Source organism: Wyeomyia smithii, chromosome 1 (assembly GCF_029784165.1).
Source record: "Wyeomyia smithii strain HCP4-BCI-WySm-NY-G18 chromosome 1, ASM2978416v1, whole genome shotgun sequence".
Classification (NCBI taxonomy): Eukaryota; Metazoa; Arthropoda; class Insecta; order Diptera; family Culicidae; genus Wyeomyia; species Wyeomyia smithii.
Genome location: NC_073694.1, coordinates 39,888,249 through 39,910,747, shown reverse-complemented (window position 1 = coordinate 39,910,747; position 22,499 = coordinate 39,888,249). Strand labels below are relative to the sequence as shown.

At 38.1% G+C, this 22,499-nt stretch overlaps 1 protein-coding gene across 3 annotated transcripts; it reads right to left on the bottom strand.

Moving 5' to 3' along the window:
- Positions 1 to 2,876: 2,876 nt before the first annotated feature.
- On the bottom strand, positions 2,877 to 21,647 carry LOC129717754 (uncharacterized). 3 transcript variants are annotated; one of them, XM_055667885.1, is made up of 2 exons: positions 21,504 to 21,647; positions 2,877 to 3,914 (listed from the first exon to the last, which is right to left on the bottom strand). In XM_055667885.1, the coding sequence occupies exon 2, from the start codon at positions 3,344 to 3,346 to the stop codon at positions 3,032 to 3,034; it is 315 nt and encodes a 104-aa protein (XP_055523860.1). In that variant the 5' UTR covers positions 3,347 to 3,914; positions 21,504 to 21,647; the 3' UTR covers positions 2,877 to 3,031. The 3 variants fall into 3 exon arrangements, with proteins under 3 accessions (XP_055523860.1, XP_055523858.1, XP_055523859.1); XM_055667883.1 differs by having other exon boundaries at positions 21,039 to 21,642; XM_055667884.1 differs by having other exon boundaries at positions 21,292 to 21,642.
- Between the last annotated feature and the right edge of the window lie 852 nt (positions 21,648 to 22,499).

Below are 22,499 nucleotides of genomic sequence, written 5' to 3'. Positions count from 1 at the left end.
TTTTCATTCTCAGTATCGTAAGATTTGTCATTCAAGGTCTTAACACAATGGATACGTTGCGGCTGCGTTTGCGGCAATTTGACAGTTAGCCCATACATTTACGGTCAAATTAACGTCAACGCAACGTAAACGAATCCATCCTGTTTGGGCCATCACTGTCTCTGTTTTTAACAGATTTACATAGCAGAATTGCATTTGTCAAATAACGTTTGCAATGAAAAAATGGATAAAAATTGCCGCTTTTTCATGGGTTTACCTTTAATCGCACTGACGAAACTACTCATGCATCATCAATCATAGTAACCATGACTTAAAAAAAAATTGACAGATTTATCAGTCAAACTTAACTGTGATAGTGAAAAAAGTGAAGCTACTTCGTTCAGAAGTGTGCGCGTTCAAAGAACGGTACCCCGCCGCGTCAAAAACGGACATCGTGCGGCACTTTGTGGACGCCGGGAATGCTATTCTGACATCTACAACATCTTGACACTATTGGACAACGATCAGAGCATCGAAAGAAAGCCCGGTTCCGGACGGTCAACGACCCTGAGCGACAAGAAGCTTCAAAGGATGCTGAAGAGGAAGACCGAGGGAAAAGTGGCTAAATTGCTACGTTCACTTGGCCGGGAGGTTGGTGCATGCGCTGAAACAGTGAAAAAGTATCTGGGGAACATGGACATACATGTCAGGAAGCGGCAGTCTTGTCCACTCGTCCACTGGTCTCGGAGCTGCAGGCAATGACGCAGCGACAGCGGTTGAATAAGATAGTCAAGTCGATTTTCCCGGCGTAACGCGACGTGGCAGTGGTGATGGACGAATAGACCTATCGCACCCTGGATGGCAACGACTAGCAGGGCTCTTCGTATTTTACCTCCCTCACGAAGGAACTGAGCACCGAGGTAAAGTTTATTTCACAGACCAAGTTCCCCAAGAAGGTGCGGCTGTGGTTGACAATCAGCGAGAAAGGGATGTCAAAGTTGCTTTTCTTTCGTTCCGGGCTGGCCGTAAACGGGGAAATTTATAGTACGAAGTGCCTGACAGAAGTTGCGTCCTTCATCAAGAGATACCATAAGCGCGAAGACACGGTGTTCTGGCTAGATTTGACGTCGGCCAACTACTCGAAGCGATCGTTGGAAGAGATGGAGCGGCTGAATATCGATGTGGTACCGAAGTCGGCGAATTCGCCCAATGTCCCCCAGCTGCTTCCCATCGAGAATTTCTGGGCAAACTTGAAGCGCAAGATCTATTCCAACAACTTGTCGCGAAAACGGAGGAGGAGTTAATAAAAAAACGAAGAAAGAGCTTAAAAACATGACTACACGCATGTTTTCGTCCGCCATGGCGAATGTTCCGGTTAACTGCCGGAAGGCCGCACGGAAGGACGTCATATTTTTTTGCGAGGAAGCTAACATGATTACCTTTCATGGAAAATTTATCCAATTCAATGATCTCTAAGACATCACCATCACCATCTGAAAAAAGTCCATTTTTTCTACCGCAAACGTTAGCTGTCAAATTATCGATACTTATCGATAAAGTCGATAAAAGCCCTGAAATTATCGATTGTTATCGATGTTTGTTTTGGGCGATTTTTCCCATCACTAATATGGGAAAGGAAAACAACCTGTTATCGTTAGTTCCTTGATGCCGGCGAGTTTCGAATTGCGCCTAAATCAAATCAGATATTTTAGATTTATAATATAATATTATGTTTATGTTTTAAATATGTTGTAGAATAATAATAGGCTTAAAAAAATTATTTGCGAAACAAAAGGGTTCGTCAGAAAATAGCTTTAATTTGATATGTATGCATAGTTTTTGTTTTTAAAATATTTGACGTGAATTTCTTACATGTAACGTGTCTATCTCATATGTTTTAGTTGGTAAGTCCTAATTTTTGAAATCTCAACATTTCACAATACATAAAATACAACCTAATGATTCCAAAAGATTCAGAGTGACATTCAAGATCAAAAATGATTATTTTCTAAATGCATCCTATTAGAAATTTTATGAATTCAAGTTTAAAAACTTAGAGAATATACACGGAATTTTATATTTTTATATATGTTTTGTTAAAACTGACATTATTCGAAAACTTTGGGTAAAAAGTCCAAGACAGAGAAATGTAGAACAAATTCTTACCTTAAAGTTAAGTTTGAAACTTAAAAATCGTTTCAAAGTCAACTTTTAAGTAAAGATTTGTTTTCCTTTTCTCTGTCTTGGACTTTTTACCAAAAGTTTTCAAATAATGTCAGTTTTAACAAAACATATATAAAAATATAAAATTTCGTGTTCATTCTCTAACTTTATAAATTAAAATTTTGAAAGAGTAAATAAATTCCGAGGATGCAATTTTATTCAAAAAGTAGTTTCGAATCTCTCAACTCGGATATATTAAAATCGAGGAAAATTTGAGCTTTCTATGAAAATACGCCTATTTTGTAGGTTATTCGTGGTTCTTCAGAGATTAAATAAATAATTCAAAAGGTAACTTTCTCCTCTAAATTAAAATTGAAATAAAATTAATTTTTTTTTCTGCAGTTTCTTTCTGTGTTATTCGAGGATATACTAAGTCTTTTCGTATTTGTTATGGAGTTTAAAAGCCAAGAAGAGGTTTTTCCTAAAGAAAAAACACGATGAATCACAGAGAAAACAGAAAGGGGTTATAAAGAAATTGATCACAAAATAAGGAGACTTGTCTTAAGAACGTCTATTTCTAGCAAACAGAAACCATTCTAGTCGGTCACGTATTAAGAAAAATATGTTGAATCATTTTGATAATCCCCTGTAAAAACAATGTGCACTTCGAATCAAATTTCGAGTTCAAGGCTTGTCTTATCTATCAAGAAGTATACAAAAACAAAACAAAAACATTTTACTTGAATGGAATTTCGCATTTTAATCACACTCCTCTTATGACTAATACGGCATTAATAACACCTATTTCTATCACTATCAATAAAGCGAGATTCACACTTAATAAGGAACAAGTTTAGGAGCTGATTTTTCTAACACAATCACACCCAACCTAGTACGGACAGAACGGTGCCGCCGGATACGAGACACTTCCTGGCAGTGCGTACTGGGTCGGGTTCACCACCCGGCAGATATCCTTGTACGAGCGGCCTTGCGGTTTGCGCTTGCTGGTTGGTCCGCTGTGATAACCTCCACCACCGGTGCCGTAATAGCCGTGCTGATTGCCCCCGTAACCGCCGCCTGAGTAGCTCGGTTGGTACGCGGCAAACCCGAACAGCTTGTCCAGCAGAATGGGAGTCGCTAGGATAACCTCGGTCAGCAGCAACAGACTCAGCACACTTGCTAGGACCAGCGACAGTGACCTCATCGTGACTTCTACTTTTGCAGCGTGCAGACGGACAGAATTAAACGGCCATGCGGTGGTTAACTAGAAGGTACAAAAGTGTACACAGCACCAATCACTTTTTTTTCTAGCGCCAAAGGTCTTGCGGTGAAGTGTTGCCCTCAAATGGTCTGCACAAAATGACTTGTTTTACCGCACACACTTTGATCTTCGGCGGGTATCGGTTCGCACTTATGCTTCTGGATATGCCGGTTTTTCACACCATCACTCGGGTGCGATCCTTAAATGGTCTTTTGATATTGTTTAATGAGTTATTTCACTTCGCAACACGACTTCTTCTAATGCAATGCGTCCTACCGAGCAGAAACCGTTTGATGATCTAGTTGGTGGAAAAGCTCCGATCTATGCTTTTATAGGGATTTATTCTACCAGACGCGCGAAGCGGTCGCTGCTGTTGTTGTTCGCTGAATCTGGTTTTTACATGCGCTTGTTTATTGCCGGCAGACAGGCTAAGCGCGCGCGGTGATAGTAAAATTCTTATGTTGCTCAGAATGGTGTTTTTTTTGAAGCTACGGCCGCGCTGGTCAATTCCCTGGAATAATTAAACGTTATGAGTATGACATGTTTTCAAAAATGTAGGGTCAACGGCCAAACCGCGATCAATGGATTTGATTTTGTGGTTCAGGTTTTTTGATAAAATTATTTTTACTATTTGAAATTTCGAAATGAAAATATAAATACTTATGATATGTTTATCCTTGAAAGATACTTAGTCTTTTAGCTTATTCATTGGTCTTATTTAGTATTTAGTTTGATTTAACATTTCGGATCCTGTGGCTTTCCGTTATATTCGATCATCTAACAGCATGATTGCTATCTTAGGCACTTACCGTTGCATATGTAATACTAAAGGTGGTTCGAAATTTATTTGTTGTATGACCAAAAATACACTAATCATTTACTTAATGTTACTATGTAGAGCCAATAAACAAGCTTTTCTTCATTCGTTATATGGACTTCAAGAAAGGTTACGGGCCCAGATAGTACAAGTTTGAGTCCACTGAAAAATCTACTGCAATTGAATTTGGCGGAAGCTCCGTTGATCAGGAAGTGTGAATTGGCCAAGAAAATTTGAGATTCACTCTAGAAACGTCTTATAGGAAGACGAAATTGGGACGAAAATACGTAGACCGACTCCGAGAGGAGGAAAATGATCCTCGTGGCTCCTTATCCTCAACCGGTTTTTCTTTATCTCCTGAGCGATCCGAGATGAAAGAACTGATCCTTGGCTCCAGGGCATCCAGTCACATGTGTAGTGACGAAGGTTTCTTCGAAGATGTCAAATTCGTCTCCAAAATGTCCGTTACCCTTGCTGACGGCCGAGCAGCAGATGTAACCGGAAAACTTTGCAGTAGAAACAACAATGGTGAAAAATTCACAAGGCCACGACCGCAAGGTTGACGTAGAACTACATAAGGTTGTTTGTTGCATTACTTGTATTGAATATGTTTTAAATTTTGTGTAAAGGGTAGTTGATGTGTTTCCAAATCGTAGTTGGCACATACAACACTGAACAGGAATGAAACAAAAACTATAGGGTAAACAGGTATAATACGCCCCCCCTAAGGAACATCGTCAATATTGTAGCTATGTTTATCACAAACAACAAATCTTTCATGCAGTTGGATACACTATTTAGTTGGTAATGCACTGCCATCATTTTGTAATTACTGTTACACAAAAACGCCATAATTTTATTAAAAAATATGACTAAATTGCAAGCTTCTACCGGGGCAAAACGCCCCAGATACAGTATAATATGCCCCATGCAGTAGCTTCATATGCCAGCTCAGCATGCGAAGTGAAACAACGCTTGAAGTCTCAGAAGCAAACGCTAAAGCAATGAACAAATCAGCCGGGCTAGCGGTGGGGCATATTGCCCGGGAGCTGCAGTGTAGCAGAAAGCATTGAATATATAAGCAAATTATACAATTTTTATCGTTTCTTCAGTAGATACAGCTGCTTAGAGGTTCATTTGAGATATATAAGTACAAAAACCAGGTAATAATCTTTATACATTAGTGAAAAAACGTTACGGAAACGCAGCAAGAAATTACATCTGAAGCAGCTCAAATCAAAATTGATTTTTGTTTATTTTTTGGTGATAGTGACAAATATCAAACTTGCACAGAAGGTTGGTCCTATGACCCGCTACAGATTCCCAATAGTCTCATGTCTTATTTTTTGGTTGTTTCCGAATAAATGGACTGGGGCGTTATGCCCCGGGGGGGGGGGCGTTTTATACATATTTACCCTACAACGTAAACAAGTTTCAACAGTCAAAGTGCATGCAGGTTAAAATAACAACGTTTGTGTGTTGTCAAAATACGACTACTTTTTATTCTAGGTAGTGGCGGCTAATGTACCTACTACTGATGATGCTCGCTACTGCACAAAGGCAGCTTTTACTAGTGGCAGTGCCGCTGCACCAGCTGGGGCAAATATCACTGCCATTCCTGCTGCTGTTAAGTGAGGATTGTTGTATTCGCTGTCTATATCTAATATGAGCAGTTTCAGCTGAAACAGGCTTTTATATAGGCCAAATAGTACATTCCGAAGTACTAGGTCTGTAACTCTGTCGACCGTGCTTGGGAAGCAATCATATTAACGACCAAATGAGATCAATTGAGTTTCGCGCTTCAGCAAGGATTGAATATTTTCAATAATACAGTAAGGTCGCTTTTTACGCGGTTTTTTTTTACACGGGTCACTTTCCTCCATTACTCAAAAACGGTACAACATATCGACCTCATTTCAATCACGTTTTCCGTTTCAGGCCACGAGTGATCATATATCAGTTTTCAAAAAAATTCACAATTTTTGGTGTGAATACTCAAAATTCAAAATATTGAATTTTGCTCTCTAGATTGGCCACTATCATATTCAAACAAGGTTTTAACGTTTTAGGATGATTTTCTTTGTTATATTTGCAACTCAAAAGTCGTTCTTTACGCGGGCCCATACAAATTTGGTACGCATCCCCCGCGTAAAAAACGACCCTAGTGTATAGTTGTTTGTCATAATATGGGCTTGACATTGGTCGCTATATGCTATATGCTGCCATTGGTATCCGCTGCCTCTGCAACCGTGCTTCTGAATCAGCTGGCCCTGCTACTGTCGATGCTAAGACACACTGCAACTGCTACGCTATCCGTTGCCATGCCGCTGCTGTGGCCGCTCTCCACTGCTATTGCTATCCGCTGCACTGTTGCTGCTGCCAAGGGAGTACTGCTGTTGGTCGAATTTTCCATTTTGACAAGGACAATTTTCAACAGTACAATAGTTTGAATAATAAAATTACAATATTTTGCATTTGGGAAGAATCTTAAAAGATTTTTAAATCTATTGCTGCAAGAATGAAGGAAATCCATCGAAACAATCGATCCAAATCCATCGAGACGTAGTTCTACGTCAAAAACCGAAACTGCTGCATCGACTGTGCTCGACGTTGTAGATCTCAACCCGAGTGGCTTACAGCACTCGACTCGCAGCAAGAAGTGATGATCGTTGCGAAGCGGTATTCCTAGGTTTGCTTGCACAACTAGCTGATTGAGAGGAATCACACTACACAATGGCGCCGCTGAGCGGGAAAATCGAACGTTGGTCGAAATGGCAAGATGTATGTTGCTGAATTAAGAAATTGGCTATTGTTACTGGGATGAACCGGTGAATACAGCTGCGTATTTGCAGAAAGTGTTGGACAAAAGTCCGGGCTTACTTACTTGTATATGCTTGGTTACCAACTGTACCTGCACATCCCGACAGAGAAGCGATCAAAACTAAAGCCCGCGGCCACGAAGATGACTTTTGTTGACTATTTGGATCGTCAAAAGTCTATCGGTTCATTGAGCCCTACAGTGACAGGATAGTATTCAGCCTAGACGCATTTCAAATGTCCATTAAAGCAGTCCGATCTAAGCACCAAAGAAAGCACCGAAACACGTATTTGCGTATTGAATTTGTGATGTATTAAAGATCCGTTCTTCCGTAAAAATAGGGGGGGGGGGTTAGTCTCGAGTCTAGAGGCCCGGGGCATTCACCCTTGCTGCCCCCCCTTAAATCCGTGCCGGCGTGTTGCGGCTTGGAGGGAATACAATTGGGTAGTAGCAGAAACCAAGAGTGCAATTGTTGCGTATTGCATACTGCCGGTGTTCGACTGGAAGAAAATGGTTATGCACAATATAAGAGAATTACGGCTGCGGTTTGATAAAATTCATTGGGTTATTACAAATACAGCTGACAGCCTTAAAAAAAGGGCCGATTAATGCAGTTGCAAATTTCATTCAGTTATCGCATGAATGAATCGTGGTTACATCGCGTACGATATCAGCGAGGAACCAATGATATAGCTGAAGAGTTCGATGAAAAATAATTTCCGTACACAGGTCAAAAAAATGCCAAAAACATTGATGTCGAATCGTATAGAAATAACGCTTGTGATTGAAAAATCCAGAATACTCCACACATAGTGCGCTTAATTTTCAAACAAAATCGTGGTTTACGTCAGAAGAAATTGAAATTCAAATCAGAAAAGATTTTACGTGACGTAAAATATTCAGATTTTTTTACAGTGTAGTCACCATGCGATCATGTCTTTTTGATGCAAAAAAAAAACATTTTTGGACAGATTGCAGATTTGGATAAAAGTTTATGATTATATTGGGAAGACCTTGCGATACATGAAAATGTTTTTATTGTGTTTGTTTGTTGTTTTTTCATGTCCAAACTTACCTTCAAATAAATGTAAAAGATTATTTCTTTGTGTCACTTCTTTACCTTAAAAATATACTTGAAGAGGTTGTTAACAAGACATAATCGCGAAGTTAACGTTGAATTACAACAGTCTCTTTCATGTGCAATAGGTTAGGGAAAACGATATATTTTATCTTATGTTGACCCCGTTGTAGGAGTGATGAAAAGATATTGTGTTAATCATTGTGAAGTATAGATGCTGGAGCGCTTGTTCATCTGGTAGCTGTAATGGAACACTTAGTAGCTGATAAAGTTCTGAAAACGATAGAAGATGCATGAGAAATTAAACAAATTTGCCAGGTGTCACTATTGTGACCAAATGGCGCTTCTAAGTACCACAAAGTCATTTGACTATGAAGAATAGTTGAGGTTGTTCTGCCATTCGCGCGTATTGTTATATTTATTGGTTATCTGCTAGCTGTTATGGACAGCTAAGCTTAGCCAATAAAATTCTAAAAATGCTGTGGCGCCATGCAAGGCTTCTGTGATAATCATTCCTTGTCCAATTTCTTACTTCACTCTGTCAATTTGACAGCTTAGTAGTGCAGTGATAGTTTTGTTTGGTGCATTGTTTGTTTTTTTGTAAATTCATTTGCATCATTTCATGTATATTTTTGAGCGAGTTTTAGTAGAAAATTATGTATTCATTTAACCAAAAAAAAAAATCAAGAAATTAAAAAGGTGTAATTAAGTATCGATACTTTTGGATCACGGTATTTTTAAATTGTCATTATATCGGTATCTGACCTCACGGATTCAAGCATACTTTATGAATTCGATATACACTAAGGTCGCTTTTTACGCGGCTTTTTTTACGCGGATTCCGGAATTTACGCGGTTTTTTTACGCGGATTCCGGAATTTACGCAGTATTTTTTTTGCCCGGATTTCGGTTTCCCTTCACTCGGAATGCAAAATTAACGATGGTTTTTTTACGCGGATTCCGGAATTTACGCGGTTTTTTACGCGGATTCCGGAATTACGCGTTTTTTTTACGCGGCACGTATCCCCCGCGTAAAAAGCGACTTTAGTGTATAATGGTTAAGTACTGAGCATTTCCTTACACTGTAAAAAATCGACACGTTACTGCCAAGTGGATTCCACTTACTTCTGTGCTAATAGATGAAACATTTCATATCTACGTGAAATACACTTGCGTTTCAGTTCACAGCACAAAATCAAGTGTCTTAAGCAGGTATTAGACGACGCAAATATTTGCTATTTTTGGTACGATTTTTATTTGCACAAAATTAAATCTGTATGAAAAAATAGCAAATATTTGCTTCGTCTAATACCTGCTTTACACTTCGGTTTGCCATGTCATGCATACCAAAATCAATCATTTTACACTCAGGTTTCAATGCTTGCACGCGTATATTGCCAAAACACGTTGAAATAGCGTTGATTCCAATAAAAATGGATATGTGTCGACATAATAATATGATTAGGTTCGTTTGTTGACATTCATATGTAACGAGCATTAGGGATTAGCGTGCGATTTATTTTCAGTGTAGAGAATTCTTATAGCCCTTCCTATCTGCGCTAGTATTAGTGGTCGATTTCACTAATACAAGTTTTATTTTTGGTTGCAAATAATCAACACGCTGGTGGTTACAAAAAATTTCCTCCTGCCCCGAGCTTTTAAACAAGTTGTAAGCCGATTTTTAGTTTTATTTCATCTGGTTTTCCACTAAAACAAAGTTTGTTAAAACAGGTAACACTAATGAACTAGGATTCATAAGTGCAATATTTTTCGAAATTTAATATCAGCTGATTTTTTGGTTGAAAACAAATCAATTTTATAAGGATACAGTAACTCCACAAATACTTAAAACTGAGTAACACTAGGCGTCTTCGAAAATGAGTCACTATTGCTCAAAATTTGCGTACGATATTACTCATTTTTGGGTACAGCTCAGTTTTATTACTGGATATAACCCGGCATGACCAATGAACGACACCACATAATCATAAATAATTATACCTGCTGATAAAAAAATATGTTACAAACTGAAGCACAACAAAATCACATCCAAAATGGGCGTCGTTATACGCGACGTTACTTAGAAAGAAGTTATATGAAGGGAACCCAAAAAGAGAGTGAAAGTTATTCAAAATCAAAAAGGACTTGTACTCATTTTTGACGTCTACGAACATCGTTCTAAAATGAGTCAGAGTTGCTCAGTTCATGAGTTATTATTTACGAGCGTGTAGCAGTCATGATGAAGTATCTTTGTCAATATAGTAAAATATTTCTGTCTACGGTCTACTGTCTAGGACTACGGTATTTTTCACTAGCGAAGTAAAGCCTTGGTACTACATTTTGATTCGGAACGTGACCTTCTATTTATCATACACAGACTTCGCAGCCAACTGTTTAATATACAGAACAGATGCGGGGCTAGCGCTACGATCCTACTGACATTATGTTAACAATCTCTTCAGAGCCAAGACTCGAACCTACGACGACTGGTTTGATAGACTTGCATCGTACCTCGAGACTAACTGAAAGGGTGTTTTCACTATCAGCGGTATCTTGGCGAGTGACAGTAAAAAATCTCAGCTTCTTCAGTTATATAATTTGGGGGCCTTAATAAGCGCCATTGGTGTTTCATGATTGTGATACCGGCGAGTTTGTTTAATTCATCGTCATTTTGGGTTGTCATTCATCGATGATTCCAGTTCCCTTGTTTTTTTTGGATAATTTCCTGCCATTCTCAACACTTTTGTAACAGTCGCCAGATAGACGGGTGCCCAAGTAGCAACAGTAGGGAGCCTATACACAGAGAGAAGACAAGGCGCTCACCGTTATGACATCTGTCAACATCAAAACGGGCGAGCTGTATGATTTTGAATTGCCGTTATTCGCCTGGAGTAACAATTTTCTCAACGGTGAACGCCTAGACTCCCTAACCAAAACGTAAAATGCATTGTGTCAGAAATAGGAACCCGGCATGAGCTAAGCGGTACTTTGCCATTCCTTTCCTTGCCACGATCAGAACCTAGTGTCCGTATGGTAACGGTGTGATCTTGTAATGAATATGATGGTAAAATTTCTGCATGTTATTTGTTATAACAACGTTTCGCAAGAAACTTTCAGCGAATTTCTTTATTCCACTGTGTGCGGGCAAAACTGCCGAGGAATAATAAAACGTCATCGCCATTTAAGACGCAAGTAAGAAAGAGATGCCAGATTATTGTTTACGAACTTAGCACGTGCGGTGGTGGGTTGAAGCTGAGAAATTTTACAGTGCGCTTCGGGTAGCACGGCAGGTCAAAACTGGGTCACAATCGAGCGAACAGGGCTAGTAGCGAGTCACTTCTTAGTGACTTTGTCACTATTTTGAGCCTAGTCACTAAAAAGTCACTATTTACGCTAAAAAGTCACTAAAGTCTCTATTTTACGACAAAATGGTTACTAAAGTCACTTTTTTAGCTTTAAATGTATACATTAACTATTGTTGTATTGCAACATACTTGAGAAAGCTTGCTTCTCATTTACAGAATATTTGGACAGTTCGGTTTGTAAGGCATTTTTGTTAACTTTTCCATCATAGAAGTTCCATGCCAGGCAATGTTTTCAAATTTCTCATCGAAGTGAACAGTGCAGAATAGTTACGAACGAAATGTCTAAGAGCCGCAAAGGAATGTACAGGTTTATTCTACAAGCTACTCGCGTCTTAAACCAGTGTTGTGCGTGAAATTACGTTTGTAGTTTGATTTGCTTGTCTCAAATCAACTGTTCCTCCTGGTTGAAGTGGATTCAAAAATTTCGAGCTTATATTGTGCATAGTCGTGTTGAGGTCTCAATTCGTAGGATTTTGCTTTCAATCATCCGAACCTACCGGTGTTTACCAGATACCATTTCGAAATTCCATAATGATAACCCGTTCTACGCATATTTGTCCCATGCTCCAGATCAAACAAACGAGTGTTTAGTGGGACGAATTTGATTAGAAAATGTCAAGTGGGTTAAATATGCGTGGAAAATCATTGATGGGACAAACAGGCTTAGTATTGTTTTTGCAGATTTTCGGAACGAACAATGCTATTTTTAATGTATTTTGAAAAACCCCTCCCTTAGTTAGCTTAACCAAGTTCAAACGCTTTTTGAAGCTGTCACAGGTGGCACGGATTCCCAGATTTTGTGGATAACCGCTTTAACCGCTTTACAAGTTGGAGATTTTGTAAAAAAAAGTTTATTGAGTTGAGAGCAGGTGAACTTAACGGCAATTTATTTCTATTCAAAAAGTCCTTCGAATTGTCCCTATACCAACCTTGAGCCAAGTTCAGTATGCAGTATCGCTGATGCACCGTCTTGCTAGAACATATGGTAATTAGCTCATTTTTTCCAAAACTACCGTTTTATAATAAACAGCATTAAATTCGGCGTCTTTGTAAATGAAAATCAGAGGAAGTTTACTCGCTTGCAAATTGCTCCCGAGACTATCACTAAAGCTGTACTCTACAATCGAGGAACACTCCTTTAGAACTCTGAAATGTTATCTCTTGCTGCTGCCCACATTCGATTGTTTTGTGTAACCAGTCACACTCCAGGCCAAATAGTTCCTCATCAGAAACAATGAACTCGCGAACAGCGAGTTGTGAAAGCATCATTTTCACTCTATCGAGCCTCTTTTCTAAAAGAACCGGCCAAAATATTGTGGACCGATTCAATAGTTATACTCAGATGGGTGGGAATTACAAACTGAACGTTATCATTTCGCCGGACACGCTTCTTCATAACAGTCACAATTTTACGACTTGCGGCATCCTTGCAGATCGTGGCGGACAGAATTTTCAACGATACCCTAAAGAGAATGTTTCCTTGTATTTTTCGATGGTTTTATAAACGAAATGTCGCCTAGCTTCACATGATTTGAGATGTTTGAATATTGTGCAAGGGCAGTCACTGACTAAAAATCGTTTTACTACGACTTTCCGGATTTGTTACATCGCACATCAAGAACTAAATACAACTGACAGACCACCAACACACCAATGCGTATTTGAGAGTGCATACATAACTCGAAAACTTGTATTCGAATATATTGAACAAGGTGTTATTACAACCATTTCAATGTGATATTATGATACAGATTTTAGCTATTTTCTATAAAAACAAATCATTGCACATCCTATATTCTGAAGACATAAATTTCAAATAAAATTTAATTCATTTATGGTTCAATAATAAATTTCAAAACCCTCTCTTGTAAATTTTTGGTCACTATTTAGTCTCTATTTGGTCACTATTTTAATGAAAAAAGTCACTAAAGTCACTATTATTTTGCTCCAAGTTCGCTACTATCCCTGAGCGAATAAAGAAGGGTTTTGACAGCAGTTAGTGCGCTTCCAGGTCAAAACGAGGTGAGCTGGTGGAATAAAGAAATTCGCTATTTGAATGGGGTAGGAGTTTGGAAGACTAGGAACTGGAAAGTAAAACTGCACCGTCCGTGGTCGAACACAAAGAAAGTAAGCTAGAACTCAATCAAACGCTCATTACTATCCTCAAGGTTTTGGCGAGTGGTAGCAAAAAATATCAACTTCTCCAATTGTATGATTCGAGGCACTTAAAAGCAGTGAAGGAAATGAAATGATTTTGAGCTGATTGTTTTTTCATCTTGAGTTGTGCACATCATAAAGTGCACAGTTCATGACTTAAATTGTATCCTCTCAATACGTAATAAAATGTTGGTGCCTTGGTCACTCGGAGATGACAAATACAACAGTTGACTACATACAACTCTGCGTTGCTCCGTTGTAATTCTCTCTTCGTACGTGGCGCATCGTAGGAAAAAAACGATAGCAACAAGCAAAAGAATAATTGAGTGTCCCATAAATGTTGGTTGGATTGCATCTCGCATCGCAGTGACGCAGCAGCGATGATGCGGTGCGGTGATGATGGGAGGGAGAGTAAGTAGTTCGGAAGGTATTTTTTTCAGCAGGTTTTATATAGCAGCCAAACAGATACCAAAATGTGCTATGTTTGTTACCGAGAAATCACACGTTTGTTGTATTGCGTTGCGATTTCGTCAATGACATTACTCACTAGTTTTTGTTATGATTAGTGAATGGAATATTTTCCTCATACTAATTTGGGTAGTAACGTTATGGAAGAGTGAGAGGGGATGGAGTTTTGAAAATCTTTGAATAATGCTTGACTTGCTTTTGAACTGGTTTTGGATGCATTATTGCAGATTTTGATACTGCATTTTCACGTTTCAGTGCTGCGATTTTCAGGTTTTAGTGCTGTATGCCAATTGTGTTGAACCGAATATATTTGTACAGAAGTACAGAAATAACACCGAGAGGTAAAATAAGGCTTCTTTAGCAAAATCTTTAGCAAAAATTTGTAGAGGTTTGTAGAATTATCATTCTTATTAAACATATGCTGGCAACGACATTTTTATTATCACTGGACTTGTTTATTCATACTAAATTCAACAAGGAACTTGGAATATAAGCATAACAACTCAGATCTTTTTTTCCCTTCCTTTTCAATTTTCTATATTTCTGAGTACAAATGACATAAAGTATTTACAGATCAAATTTGTAACGGCTAATTTAACAAACATATTTACCCTAGTAAAAATGTTATGCAACTTAAATCCAAAGAAAATATGGAAAGTGTTATTTACGTCTAATGCCTGATTAATACCTGATAAAATCTGCAATATTTTGCAAATCATTAAATTTTTTTCTATCTTTCACAACAGTTCGAAAAACATAGAGGAGAAACAATTGGTATAATAAAAAGCTCATCGAAGCTTTTTTCCTGATTGGTCTGATTCCAATGAGTCGAATGTTCGCGGAATACCAGTTCAAGAAACACTAGTTAGGGCCAACAATTGTGGTCTTAAAAGGCTTCGCGCTCATTCCACAGCCCTCCGACCGAAAAGCATTGCCACAACGATTATAAGGTTAGTTTCAGAGCTATACTGTCTGTACTGAAAACAGTTACAGTTTGAACCTTTGTTTTTATTTGTTTTGTAAATATTCGAACTGTTATTAAAATTTGTATACACTTGTAACAGTAAGGAAAAAATTCTTAATATATATTTAGAAGAAATTTGTTTTGTAAGTTCTCCATACGTCACAATTGAATCAGTTGTAACACACCCCGTTGACACAGTGCGGTTCGATGGTTCGATTGTGGTAACATATTTATTTGCTTTCATTGACCACAGGGGGTTTGTTTCTGAAAAGTTGGTTGGGTTTGTAACGACAGATGTTGTTTGGCCATAATGGGTCAAGTAGGAGAAACATGCTGTTAGTGATAAATCAAACGAGCCCGTAACATCAAAATTTCACAAAAGCTTGAAAACTCCGAAATTCAAAGAGTAGTAAATCTAGAATTTGTTTATATTAAAATGTTAATCTGACTTAACACCAACTAATTATATGTAAGGAATTACCCATCGTGAAAAAGTTGAAGAGGTTGTTTATTAGACACGACCGCAGAGCTAACCTAGAATACGACAGCCTGTCTTAAGTCAATGTATTTCTTGCAATAGGTTTGGGAATACACTCAATGGGGTTAATCAATTCAATGGTCTCTCTGTTCCAGATGACGTTTACCTCTACAGACGGCACCGGTAACGACAAAGAACAACAGCAGAAGCTATGTGCAGCTAAGCAGTTTCACTTGACGCCATATCCAAAACAAGAATGAAATTGTATTGTTTTGTGGCTGTCTTTTGTATCAAATTACACTGAGAAAGCTTAATTTAGGCAGTGGCTACGATGAGGGCCAATAGTGCATTCCCGGTAACCTAGGTTTAATACGAACAATTTTCTACAGTTTGCAGTAGCGTAGATAGTTTTAAAACTGATCGCTGCAAATAGTAGGACTTGAGCGAAAAGTTATGTGATTCAGGTTCACTGGCGCAAACATTCTTCAAATAAATGTTAAAATACACTCAGTTAACTTTGAGGCTTAGCTGAAGTCAAAAGTGGTTAATAATGTTTGTCAATGCCATTTATTGACAACTGAATATTGTTTTTTGACATGGCAAATTTTTGATTTAGTTCTGAATGATTTACTATGTAAAATCAACATGAGATGATTTATTTGAAACTATATATGATAATATTTATAGCTATACTGCTAGTCACGCACGCTATATAGCTAGCAACGCACGCTGTAGATATGCACACACGCTATATAGCTAGCCACGCACGCTATAAACATGAACAGACATGTTTTAGACATGCACAGACACGCTATAGACAAGCACAGAAACTATATAACCATGCACACGCAAGCCACGCACGCTATAGACATGCACGCGCTATATAGCTAGCCACGCACGCTAGCGACACACGCTATAAATATTCACACACGTTATATATGTGCACACACCCTATATATACACCCTGGAAGATGGTGGCTTCTCAAACCACCTGGCGGCGGAGTCTCATTTAATTTCTGGCTGTATTCACCCAACGATATCTAAATTGAATTACCACTGGTGGGGTCCAACTCAGATCAAAAGGGAGCCGAACTGAAAAAGTTAGGTTCTGCAGCTGTTGCCCGCTGCTGCTCCACGCCGCGTTTGTCCACTGCCATCGCTGCTACTGTCCGCCGCTGCTGCCTGCTGCTAGTAAACTGAGATTGCTTGAGGAGAAGCAGTCTCTTATATAGCCCAACGAGTGCATTCCTGGCTAACTAGGTACTCCATTCTGTCGTCCTTTTTAGGGAAAGGCAGCAAGCAACCAATCAAAGGTCGACATTTACGTTTCGACAAGGTTCAACAATTTTCAATAGTACAATAGTTCGAACAGTCAGATTACAATTTTCTGCATTTGGACTGTTGCTTAAATGATTTTCCAATCGATTGCTGCAAAAATGACGGAAATCGGTTGAAAACTGACTGAGCTTAGAACGTTTGAAATTGGACAATTTTCGTGACGCTCTCCATGTTTTCGGTTTTCGAAATTGGATCCCTGTATTGAAGTTGAACCTCTATATATGTTGCCGTAAGACGTATTCTACGTCAAAAAAAATCAATTTTGTCAATGATCAAGGAACAACTTTATTTGAAATAAAAAAGTCTCTCTCTCGCTCGGGGAAAACTAATAGTGTCAGAAGGATCGTAGCTCTAGCCCCGCAATTGTCCTGTACACTCAACAGTTGGCTGCGAAGTCTGTGTATAACAAACAGAAGTTCAAATTTCAAGACGGAATGTAGCACCAAGGCATTGCTTTACATTATCAATACACAAAATTTAAAATTGTTAAAAAAGTTGTTTAAGTTAATACAGTAATCACCCGATTATATCTGTACCCGATTTTATCACATTTTTCACCCGATTTTATCATCATAAAACATTTCATTAAAAAAATGTCAGGGGGAACTGATTTTTTGTTACGCTTCAATATTTAAGATATTTTTCATAATTCTGTGCAGTTGTGGATGCAGTTTACATTAAAAATTCAACCGATGCACAATGTTACATTTTGCTGTTATCGTGCGAATAATTGAGTAGTGATACAAATGTTTATTATAACCGTATAATATGTTCGGAGAAGTTTCAAAATATTTAAAAACGCATCTTTTGATGTAGAAAGCTGGGTGATCAATCCTCCCAAAAGTGAGATAGAATATTTACTTTTTCATTAGATAAAGATAGATACTTGGTGTCTTAGGCAAAGTATTAGGTGATCTCAAAACAAGAAACTTTACAGAAGACATCATGTTTCTATCTCTTACATATTGCAAGCAACATAAAGTTTTCTATGAGAAGGCCTTAAAAATCGTTATTTACATTTTAAGATTTTTCTGGTTGCAATATGTGAGAGATATCAGCATGCTGTCTTCGGCAAAGTTTAGTATTGTGAGAACATCTAATATTTTGCTTATGGTACTGCGCTACAAAAAAGCAAGTTATTTATTATACCAATTCAAACAAAAACCTGAACGGATAAAAAACTTAATTGTAATTTATTTGCAATTTTACATCGATTTTTTTAGGTTTTTTATTTTTTTTAGGTTTGTTCAGAAAAGTTTTTGGCAACTGAATTATCTATCTAAAAAATGTTTTACAAAAATAGTGATGATCGATTTTTTATTGTCACTTTTTGTTTTTGAAATTTTTTTTTTCAGTACAGGATCTCAAATTGAATTTTTTATATATTTTTTTATAAAAGCTCAAACTGTCTGAGCTTTTATAAAAAATATATAAAAAATTCAATTTGAGATCCTGTACTGAAAAAAAAAATTTCAAAAACAAAAAGTGAAATTCATCCCTTGAAAATTTTTCTCTATCTTCCGTCATTATTCAGATATATCGATTTATGAAAAAAACAACTGCAGCTTTTTTCATATGTTTGTACAGATAAATTTTCCAAAAGAAATTAAAATCGCTGATTTTACGTAATTAGCTATTGATTTAACATCTTCAATAAAAAAAATAAAATTTTAGAAATTTCCCGATTTTATCACTTTCCCTATTTTATCACGCCAAAAATCATCAGGGTGAGATATAATCGGGTGATCACTGTATTTCCGAAATCTCATTTTTTGTTATGAAAACACTTTAAACGGTTAGCTAAACATTTGTTGTCTGATCATGGCAAACTAAGAGAGAAAAAGTTACGATGGCAGTTCGTAACGTTAATGACTTTTGGCCAATAGCTACAATTTTCCACCGCCGTGCATCGGAAATTGCCATTCTCCGCCACAAACATTTGCCGAGCTTTTTCGGATACATTATTTTTTCTTAGCCCTTTGTCCATCTTGACGCCTTATACCGACAAAAGCTTCAAACCAACTAGCAATTTGCACTTGCGCTTGCACCCACCAGCTACCACCAAAAAAAAATCCCGTTGAGTTGAGTGATAGTAGGAAAACACGAACTCTCTTTCTTGAAAAAAAAAATCCCCATCATTGAGTAAATATTTACGATCCAATTTCTCTTATTCATTACTTGTTCATAACGCGACTAACTTTATATTCACAGCTGTGCACATAGAGAATAACATATATTGCGTGCTCCCACGATGAAAAGTACATCGTAAGAAGGAAGGCGGAGAGAGTGCACCAGTAACGATTTTTTTTATATGGTGCTCTTTTGTGATCTTCGTTATTCACCTACCATGGAGGTCTGTTTGCAAATGTGCGAAGAATAAAAATAACTCGCACACTGACGACGATGTCAACGCATCATAGGCTTGGTTTATACGTATTCATTAGTCGCTAGAAGCGATTTTTTTTCCATCGGTGCTTAAAAGTGCCTTTGGTAATAGTGACAAGTTTGATTGATTCATCGTCATTTTGAATTTGTCGACGACACGGGACGATTTCAGTTCTCTCGTTATTTCTACGCACACACTTCAAGCAAGTAATCACTTATCATGAGTAAACAAACGATCATACACACACGCTACAAGCATACGGCTGAAAGCAAACCTGATAAAGCCTGATAGAATCACTAATATGTCCGCATATGTTTAGCAGTGTTGTGCAGTGCGATCCTTCGATCCCTTGGTTGGTCCGTCTGCTATAAAAAGCTGCGAAAGAATGAAATGAACCGATACAAACATCATTCCTGCCGGGCTGAAATTTGCCGTTGCTCTACTCGACCAGGTCGTGTCAGTTTTCAGTGAACCATGCTCTTCATGCTGCAGTAGTCGGTTATACAATGAAGACTAAATTTCTGCATGCTAGACTTTAATACGTGACTACTGAGAGCGAGCAGAACAATACGAAATAGTTTCTATACTTTAGTTTTGGCCGTTCTGGTTGTTAAGTTTGATTCGGACTGACAATGAGAGTTTCGCCTAATATTTGGCGTTGTCTTCAGCTCTGATGGGTCTACATTTTTCAATAGTTAAATAGTTAGTCTAACAATTTTCCACATTTTGGTGGTCGCATAGCTAACTTTCCAACCGATTGCTGGAAAGAATGAGGGAAATCCGTTGGGAACTGATTGAGTTTTAAACATTTGAGAGCGGACATCTTCGTGACATTCTCAATGTTTTCGGTTTTTCAATTTGTATCCTCATGTTGCTCTAAGACGTAACTCATAAAAAAAATGAAAAAAATACCTTATTTTGAAGCCACTGATGAAGAGACTCATGTATAAAAAACTTAGAGTTTCTGTTAGAGAATACGAATATATTTTAGGCACTTTGCCTGTATGTACTTTGCTTGTATCCTGGGCCCTCTTGAAGTAAACTCGCTCTCAAACAGTAATTCCATAAAATTCAAAATTCAAATAGTAATTGCATTTATTTGATAGCAGTTTCAAAAGACATCTGAGTTACTTTAGTTTTCAAAAATCCGACCAGATATTTTTACGTTCGTTATAAACTCACCAGAACCGTCGCGAGTAGCTTGAATCTGTTAATTGGTAATGAAAACACAACTTTCCACTATGTCACCTACAGATTAGGTTGTAGATCAATTATACTATGAGATTTTGCATCTTAAGCCTGTAGTACACTCTTTGACCGAGCGTCAAATATTTGTCACTTTTTGACAGATAAAAATTTGGTCAAAGATAATTATTTGTCACTCTCCGATTTTAACATGGGGCAAACACGGGCAAACAACAACCATGATGTCAAAAAAATTTGACCATTATGTCAGAAGGTCAAATATTTGACCATTAGACAAAGAGTGTACTACAGGCTTTAGTTATGAAAATAATAATACCAGAATCATCAAAATAATGTTTATACAAGGAAACTTTGTTTGCGTGTATTTTTTACCATTAATTGGTACAAAGTTCTATTCCTTCACTACAGCGTTTCACTATATATTCTGGTTATTCTATATCCTACAATATGAACTAAAACTCTAAAACGGAACAACTTTTAGATAACTTGTTAGCTCGGTTAAATGAACTAAACGGAAATAGTATTAACTGTTTTCATGTTAACTTTAACTTCCTACTCACATGTGGAAAAGATCACACTGAAATCTCATTAGAAGCACAACACGCACTCTGAAATGCAGGCGATTCATTAAATCTATCAGTCCAGTTCATTCATGCACCACCCGTTATTTCATTTCACACTCAAACATGTCATTTGGCTTGCCCTCAACTAGAGAGAAAAAAAAAAACAGCAACTCTTGATGACCTTGCCGGAGCCTATGCTATCAAATTCATTGACACCACTGATGAAGTTATGGTGGTATGGTGATCTTACGACTGCTAGTCACTTCAGGGGCAGGCCTTCGTCTCCTTGGGCTGCGGGGTGCCGTTGTGTTGTTGTACAGAAAAGAAGATCACGATCATGAACTTCAACTTTTTCTTTCGTGCGTTTACGGTGCTGATCGTCCGCGGTCCGGTTGAATCATCGTCGACGCAATATGGAGCGCGCGGTGGATTCCCGTTTAGTCACAGCTGGGATATACACACCTTTTTTACACTGTCGTATGGTGCATTCTCGCGGAAATATGTTGCAGGTCAACAGCCTCGAGTAGGTTGAAATATATGAAATTTTACAGTAACCAGTCCTGTAATTGCTTCCGTTCGTTGGAAAGCAGGAAGAGGATTTGAAGCGAATGTTCTTGACTCGTACTGATCACACCGATTATTATCAGTTGTTTTGAATGAATCAAAACGACGTAATGCACTTTCCACAAACAAAAATAAAATCGCTAGCTTTCGTGAAGTACGAGTGAAGAAATAAACTGAAAAGCCACCGTACGTCGTACAAATTTGGTTCGCCAAGTCGGATAAAATGCCACCACAATAGACGGGTGAAAAACCTGTTGCGAGCTTATGGAATCGTCGGGGGCTTGCTTGCCACCAGTAATGCACCTACACGATATTTAGGTTTCCACGAAACTGTTGTCCGCTGCGGGAAGGTGCAACGCGATCTGGCGCTCGCGATCGCATGGGAGTGCGGAAACTCGGCAGTTTAGGTATAGGTATAGAAATGAATGGTTTCGAAACCGATCTTGCGGTTTTTGTTGGTAAACTGAGCATTTAGATTGAAACGCTTTGGCTGAGTTTATTTTTGGCTGGAGCGCTGCTTGTATGTTTTGTAACGATGTGCGGTGTGGAATCTCGTCAGACAACCGGAGTTGGATCAAGTATTGCTATGTACTTTTGTTTTATGTTTTGCGAACACGTGTGCGATCCAAACGTGTTTGGGATAATTCTTTCCGATCCCCACTCATTTCGGTCGTTGCTGGAAAGACCACACGTAATATCGTCTTGGTGGGTGGAATGTAAAACTGCTCAAATGTCAGTTTGGAATTTTATTTTTCAACAGGTACTATTTATCATAACATACATTGACTGCTGACACAACAAATAGTAATAATTATTTGAGTCTTATGATTCTGAACGCAACTGGGGAACTCTTTCGAAGAACCTCCGGCTCTAACTGTGAACTTTAAAAAGTAT

Excerpts from the sequence above, each read along its gene's own strand:
- LOC129717754 (XM_055667885.1), bottom strand. The coding sequence starts at position 3,346 with ATGAGGTCACTGTCGCTGGTCCTAGCAAGTGTGCTGAGTCTGTTGCTG.